The sequence below is a fragment of the Drosophila novamexicana genome, unplaced genomic scaffold (assembly GCF_003285875.2).
Source record: "Drosophila novamexicana strain 15010-1031.04,08,12 unplaced genomic scaffold, DnovRS2.1 tig00000193-arrow-pilon, whole genome shotgun sequence".
NCBI lineage: Eukaryota > Metazoa > Arthropoda > Insecta > Diptera > Drosophilidae > Drosophila > Drosophila novamexicana.
In genome coordinates, this window is record NW_020824787.1 from 10,512,261 (window position 1) to 10,519,533 (window position 7,273).

General features: G+C 41.0%; 2 protein-coding genes across 3 annotated transcripts; both read right to left on the reverse strand.

The window, feature by feature from the left end:
- Positions 1-336: 336 nt before the first annotated feature.
- Positions 337-3,671, reverse strand: LOC115758852 (xenotropic and polytropic retrovirus receptor 1 homolog). 2 transcript variants are annotated; one of them, XM_030699640.1, is made up of 6 exons: positions 3,574-3,671; positions 2,851-3,508; positions 1,464-2,171; positions 1,235-1,401; positions 832-1,177; positions 337-777 (listed from the first exon to the last, which is right to left on the reverse strand). In XM_030699640.1, the coding sequence occupies exons 1-5, from the start codon at positions 3,640-3,642 to the stop codon at positions 848-850; spliced, it is 1,932 nt and encodes a 643-aa protein (XP_030555500.1). In that variant the 5' UTR covers positions 3,643-3,671; the 3' UTR covers positions 337-777; positions 832-847. The 2 variants fall into 2 exon arrangements, with proteins under 2 accessions (XP_030555500.1, XP_030555499.1); XM_030699639.1 differs by having other exon boundaries at positions 337-1,177.
- Positions 3,672-4,183: 512 nt separating this feature from the next.
- On the reverse strand, positions 4,184-7,059 carry LOC115758853 (xenotropic and polytropic retrovirus receptor 1 homolog). Its single transcript, XM_030699641.1, has 5 exons — positions 6,868-7,059; positions 6,162-6,810; positions 4,912-5,619; positions 4,666-4,832; positions 4,184-4,591 (listed from the first exon to the last, which is right to left on the reverse strand). Exons 1-5 carry the CDS (start codon positions 6,934-6,936, stop codon positions 4,280-4,282), a joined length of 1,905 nt encoding a protein of 634 aa, XP_030555501.1. The 5' UTR covers positions 6,937-7,059; the 3' UTR covers positions 4,184-4,279.
- Between the last annotated feature and the right edge of the window lie 214 nt (positions 7,060-7,273).

A 7,273-nucleotide genomic window follows, 5' to 3' on the forward strand; every position in this document is an offset into this window, starting at 1 on the left:
CGTGTGTGTTCACTCTCTAATTCGCATGCATTTATGCGTGACCAGGCACAGGACACAAACCGAACCGAGCCAAGCGACAGGATGGCAGGCAGGCACACAAGCGGAGGGTAGCACTTCAGAGAGTTGCCCGTTGCAGTCGTTGTCCTGACTACCAGGGCCTCTCGATAAACCCCGAGAGCAACCACACAGCACATTGACAAGTTGTCAGGTCCTTTTGCCAAAAAGCTGTGTCCTTGCTGCTGCCCGCTTGTTGTCTGGCTTAACTTTTGTTGTCCTGCGGGCTTGTGTTTATTTTTTTCAATACCCTATATTTGTTTAAAACGCACGAAAAGAGTTTTAATGAAGTTGTGGAATTGCATATAACATAGAAATAATAAAATAAGACATCAATGTCCTTCATCAGGCTTTAGACTTCAAATTTGTGATGGGAATTCTCGTTTTCGTTTCTTGAAAGACCATAAATATCAAGTGTTACACAGAGTATCTTTTAGTCGAGCAGCCTCAATCAGAGCACGCTTGTTTTCGACTTCGGCTGGTCGCAAACTTCTGCCATGTCCTGTGTGTTGAATTTATAATTCCATTTGTGGTTTTAATTTCGTAAATGTGAAATTAATTTTATTCAATTTATATACGAGGGCTTCGAAGAAAACAGATTATTCGATTGTTAGAGCTCAGACTCCTCCGGCTGCTCTGGTTTGAGTTTGGGTACGGTAAACGCTTCATTGACTCTCAATTGTTGCGCTTGTGGAGCGGGCAAATTGGCTTGGAATAAAAGTGCTAAGAGATTGAGCAGTAATTGAGCTCAAGTTCGAATAGACTAAAACCACCTACACAGAAATTTCATACTCTAGTGAGTATGATTATCCAGATGTAATTCCCGACGCGATGCTAGCGAATTACGTCTCGATTCATCCACCAGAGAGTTGACGAGCAATTCATCACGGGAACTTAAGGCCGAAACAAATATATCACGTGTCGCCCGATAATTGCCGCAATTGTACAAATGCTCATTCTCCAATCGCAGAAAATTCCAGATGAATCGTCGTGCTATCTCACAAATGCTGGACAATGTCTTGCAATTATAGGGCAATACCAAATTATTGGATACTAAATATAGCTCCAGAAGCCAAAAGAAACGTATCGAGATATCCGCAATAATGGCAAAGTAGTAAAAACTCTAGATAAAAGAAGAGAACTTGTGGAATTTCGGAGTATAGCAGTTCTATGTGCTCACCTTGGGGTAGACAAGTCGTTCGCGCAAAAACATATTTCTGCCTTTCCAGACCCTAAACAAGCCGTAGTCCTGTAATATATCCCAGGAAGTACAGTAAATAGTTGATACGAACGCGCTAATTATATAGCCCCAAGTCCAAGGATTTTCAAATAACTGAGCATACTTATCTGTTGGAGAAGTTAGAATTAAGATAAGTGCATCGAATACAGAGGTTCCTTGAGTTACTCACGACTTGTCTCCATTTGTACGGTCGAGATGATGACAACAATCAGCGTGGAGCCGTAGGTAAAAGCATTCACCAAATATGAAATTGGCTTGGCTTGACTGTCCCAATAGCGTTTCAGGCATTGGGCGAGGCGGAACCAGGCGGGCAGGCAACGCAGCACAGGTACCACAAAGTCCGGCTCAAAATCAAAGGTATTCCCGGTATTGAAGGTGTAGCGAATATAGAAACGAATCAGCTGATAAAAGTCCACCATGCACTGCACCATGGAGTTCATCTGATCGGCGAGCCAAAAGTCCGCAAAGGTCACATAACGAAAAGGAGCAGCCAGAATGCGTCCAAAGCAATTCAAAATCCATATTCTAGCCGGATAATTCAGAATGGGTATGGGATTGACAAGTAATACCAGCGGCAGCAACAGTCCAATTAATGGAAAATACAAGGAATCCTTGACACCAAATTCCTTGTAATGTATAAACATCAGCATGGACAGGGTGCAGATATAACTATAGAAACTGGCTGTGCTGAGAAGCTTTACAGGGACCGTTTGATTGCGTGGATTCAGCTCAAAGATGAGCACATGATTGATTCCCACGCTCTGCCAAACATAGACATTGCCGACCAAGCAGAAACTATAGAGCATCAATGAAAATGGACCCCGGTATAAGCGTGTGAAGGTTGAGAACTCTTCCGGATTGTTGACCATGGTGAAGGCTGTAAAAGTATGTCAAGCAATCAATCAGTCAATAAAGATATCAGCTAATCTTTCTGTTAATCAAGCAATTTTCTCAATAGACAGCCATAAAATATGCTTCCTATCAGTCAATCAGTTAGACAATCAAACAGATTATAATCATAATCAATCAGAAGATCAAACAATCAGTCAATCATCATGCAGCAAGTAAATCAAAAAGCTTATATGATCCTATCTGTCGATCTGTCCCGAAACAAGTTAATATATCAGCTACTCAGACAGTCAAACGGTCATCCGAGTCAGTCATTCAATTTAAAAGTCAATCAATCAATCAGAAACTCAGTTATTCATGGAATAAGCTAATCAGTCACTTCAGTCTGTCAAGCAATCTGTCATTCAATTAGATAGCTAAAAATTGGACAGTATATAAGTAGGTCAATCAGAAAATCATTCAGGTAGCTTTTTCAGTCAGTTGGTTTATTAGACAATCCTTTCAATCAGTCAGCTAGTCTGTCAGTGGATCAGTCAGCTATAAGTTTATCAATTCAGTCATATGAACGGATTAAGTGACACTTGCTATCAGTCAGTCAATCAGTCTGTCAGTGAATCGTTAAATCAGCTCCTTTGTCATTCATGTGCTAATCTCAGTCAATCAATCAGTCAGTTTATCATAGATACATCTTTGTGATTTGTAATTACCAGATATAACGCACACTACAGCTGAGACTAGAAAAAGGCCCAACAATACGCCCGCCGAGAAGACATAACCCGGTGATGTGGATTGACCCAAGGGCGGCACTCTCAGCTTTTGCATTGCCTTGGCCCGATCACCTTGAGCTATATATTGTGTGTATATATTCTCTACATCAATGATCATGCCACGTAGCTCATCTCCGTCCAGGCTAAGGGAGGCGGTGTCCAGATACGTCCGAATCCACCGTACACCAGTCGGGGGCTTGAAATACTTGTCACATTTTTCGCTCAGCCTGTAAAAGCCCGTGTAGTTCAGTTGCTGGAAATTGTTGAGCAGCACCAGACTAAAGTAGAACTCGCTATAGGCGCGTTCCAGTTTGCGCACATTCCGAGGCTGATCGGCCAGTGGTGGGAGACCCGGTATAACGCCCGCAGGCTTCTCGCCGGCGTGAGCGGTCATGTAGAGTAGTTTGACCTTAAATGTGGCATGTTTGCGTCGCGCCTCGGCCATTTTATACTCAAAGAACTCGTTCACTCGCTTCAGCTCGGCCGTTAGTCTTGTGAAGAACTCATCCTTAAAGTCCAGACAATAGATTTCGTATACGCTTTTGTTTCTCGAATCGGGCGCATTCTCAACTGCAGTACGTATCATTGCCTTTAGTTCCTGCAGTTGACATTTTAAGCTATCTGTCGAGTATAATCTACAGCATTCATGTTGTTCATACTAACCACATAGTTGATGTATTGCTGGCGCCATTCACTTGTTAAATGACTCTCAAATGTTTTGCCGAATTTCATTTTGTTTACAAGCCCATTCAAAGTGTGTACATAATTGACTGTAATGTCAAATGTACAAAGCTTCTCCTTAAATTATGCATGCATCATTTAAAAAAGGAAGGATGTCTAAGTTTAAGCTCCTTGGCAGGCATATATTCAATACGATTCACTAATACGATTCACTAAACTGGCAGGTAGACAGACATATACTGATCAAGAAAATATATATGGATTGATAAGCTCGAGCTGATTGAGCTCGATCAATACCAGACTAATCGGCCATGTTCGAACTAACCGTTCATTTGATTCGCCTTGGCGCCGATAACGGTTATATCACTCGCTCGAACAAATGTCGCTCGAACAAATGTCGCTCGAACAAATGGCTCGACTGAGCGGTACGAGCTTCATTTTCTTGTACATATGGTTTATTCGAACGACGCTTGGTTTGAACTGAAACGATTGAATATTCGAATTCAATGAAAGCAAATTAACTCAGCTATTATACACTTTATAAATTCTAATAATACTTTCTGAATTAAAGGCAGCCCTAATTAAGCTGCCCTATTTATTTCAAAGTATAATAAAATACAATGGTAATTGATATTAGTTTTTGAAAAACCAATTTTGATTCTATAGCTCAATTTAATTATACTTCTTTCTAGTGGGTCTTCTTCGGCAAATTGACCTGCACGCCACGACTTCTGTTGTCAGTTTTCTCCGAAGGTTGACTCCTTTCAGTACCCAAGGGCTTTAGGAAAATGTCACGGGTTGCACGAAAATTGCCGCAATTGAACAAATGCTCATTTTCCAGGCGTAGAAAATTCCAGATGAATCGACGCGTCAACTCACACAAACTGACAATAGTCTTGCAATTGTAGGGCTTTAAAATATTGTAGGCAATCAAGTATAGCTCCAGGACCCAAGCGAAACGTATTGTTACATTCACAACTATGGCAAAGTAATAGAACCACTAGAAAATATAATTGCAATATGGTTAGTATACGTAAGCACTTCAATTCTCAATTCTGTAGTCAATTCTTATACCTTGCGATAGATGAGATGCTCGCGCAAAAATCGATTTTCACCTCTCCAGACCCTAAACAAACCAAAGTCCTTAATCAAATCCCAAGTCGTGGAGTATACGGTTGACACAAGAGATGCAGCCAAATAGACCCATATCCAGGGATTCTCAAACACACTACCATAGTGAGCTGCAGGTTATTTGAAGACGAAAGAAAAAAGCAAAAACAATTTTATTGAGTAGGGTGATAAACGCAAATAAATTCTTACCATTAGTTTCCATTACAACGGTTGAGCAGATCACCACAATAATATTCGTTGCATACTTGGCGGCATTCAGGAGATACGTAATGTGTTTACGGGTGCTATCCTTATAGCGTCTCAGGCACTGGGCCAAACGGAACCAGGGTGGCAGGCAGCGTATTATTGGAACCATGAAGTCATGTTCGAAATCGAATGCATTGGCGCTGTTCGCATAGTAGCGCACATAGAAACGACTCAATTGGTAATTATCCACAAAGCACAGGACCAGCGAATTCAGCTGATCGGCCAGCCAAAATTCCGCAAAGGTTACGTGAAAAAATGGTGCACTGACGACTCGTCCAATGCAGCGAATTAGCCACATTCGAGCTGGATAATTGAATATTCGTATGGGATTGATGAGTAACAAAAACGGCACTACCAGAGAGATTAACGGGAAATGATAGGGCACAACCACGTCGAATTCATTATGATGCAAAAATAGAAGCATGGAAATAGTACAAAGATAGCCCAGACCGCTGGCTACCTCCAGAAAGGAAGCGGGAGAAATCTGATTGCGCAGATCCACATCAAAGATCAGGACGTGATTGATGCCCACATTTTGCCAGACATACACATTGATGGCCAAATAGAAGCTGCTGAGCACCCAGAAAAACTGACCGCGGTACATTTGGGAAAACGCCGTAACCAACTCCGCTTGATTGTTCAGAAAAATAACTAGAGTGGAACAATATACGGGTTGTTACTACTAAGATTGCAAAGCTTATTTCAAACTCAAGCGGTTAGAACTCGGTATTCCGGTTTTATTTCTAGTTTCTTTAATAAAATATCCAGTTGAAAATAAAAAGGAACAAAATGCTAGCATTATTGAGATGGCCAGCAGGGTTAGAACCAGCGAGAATTTAGTTTCCGGCTTTCGGCCATGTTGTCATTAGAGAAGGGCCGAGAATCGAACCAATACTTCTTTTCACTTATGTGGAAATCGGGTTTGAACCAGCACGAAGGTTGTTTTTTATTTGTTTGCAGTCATTATATTTGAAGGCAGACTTTAATTTTAAGTTAAGTTCGAACTAAGACTCAGATTTCCCGAAATTGTGGAGAACCGAGATCTAACCAGTGAGTATTCTTTTTGGGGATACAATTATAATTTTTATAAGATTGACTTATATTAAAATTGAAACAAAATGGAATGAACCACAGTTCGAGCTAGATTCACTCGAACCGTGAACCAAACTTCCGAGAATTTCCTTTTCACTCACATGAGATGATCACTATAATAGCGCTTACAATAAACAAGCCCAGCAGCATACCCGCTATAAAAACCCGAGCTGGGGACGAGAACTGACGCAATGGGGGAACTCTCAGCTTGGCCATAGCCCTGGCGCGATCTCCGTTCGTCAGATAGGTCGTGTACAGCTGCTCCACCTCGGAAATCATTTGGCGCAGCTCATTCTCATTGGTAAATGGCGCCTCGCTGACATATTCGTGGAACCACATTGCACCCCTGTTGGACTTGATATATTTATCATACTTCTTGCATATCTTGCGAAAGGCCGTATAGTTCAAACTCTGGAAATTTTGCAGCATTATCAGACTCAAATAGAATTCGCTGCAGGCCAGGCCCAGCTGGCGGGTGCCGGGCCCCCGTTGATTATTCTGCATTGAGATTAGCTGCTTTCTGATCTCCTCCAGCTTGCGACGCGCCTCGGCCAGCTTGTGGGCAAAGAAGTCCTCAACTCGACTCAGTTCCTGATGGCAAGTGGCAAAGAAATTGCGCTCGAAATTTTGATAATATGCTAAAACTTCTGGATTAGAGGTTTTGTCACGCTCACGTATATATCTAGAATCCCTTGAAACACTAACATCTGGCGCATTGACCACGGCTTTGCGTATCATCGCATTTAACTCCTATAGATAAAAAATTATTCGGATAGATATATATGATGGAGGTATGGAATCAGTTACCGCATAGTTCATATACTGCTGACGCCACTCGGTTGTCAAATGGCTCTCAAAGGTCTTGCCAAACTTCATATTGTACTCTTTTTTTTTGCAATATAGTTTGTCAGTTGAATACAATTCCTTCAAATTATCAACACTATAATTATTTTCTTTAAAATATAATTTTTACAAAATTTTCTTGGCTTACAAAATACCTACTCTGATAAAAATGAATGGCCTGCTTTAAGAGATCGACAGCTTAATATTAGGTTTTATAGATGGGCGAGTCAATAGAAAATGTATATTAATGGAATCCAGAGTTTTCTTTCTAAAAGAAAAATATTGCGATTTTTTCAATAATATTCAAGCACTTTTTAATCTCATCGACCGAATTTTGTGGCGAATTTGAAGATATATATTTAAATATTAA

Excerpts from the sequence above, each read along its gene's own strand:
- LOC115758852 (XM_030699640.1), bottom strand. The coding sequence starts at position 3,642 with ATGAAATTCGGCAAAACATTTGAGAGTCATTTAACAAGTGAATGGCGC. Across the intron at positions 1,402-1,463 it reads CGTACAAATGGAGACAAGTC|ATAAGTATGCTCAGTTATTT; the intron begins GTGAGTAACTCA and ends CTTCTCCAACAG. Across the intron at positions 1,178-1,234 it reads AACGACTTGTCTACCCCAAG|AGTTTTTACTACTTTGCCAT; the intron begins GTGAGCACATAG and ends TCTTTTATCTAG.
- LOC115758853 (XM_030699641.1), bottom strand. The coding sequence starts at position 6,936 with ATGAAGTTTGGCAAGACCTTTGAGAGCCATTTGACAACCGAGTGGCGT. Across the intron at positions 5,620-6,161 it reads TATTATAGTGATCATCTCAT|TTATTTTTCTGAACAATCAA; the intron begins GTGAGTGAAAAG and ends GTTCCACTCTAG. Across the intron at positions 4,592-4,665 it reads AGCATCTCATCTATCGCAAG|TGGTTCTATTACTTTGCCAT; the intron begins GTATAAGAATTG and ends TATATTTTCTAG.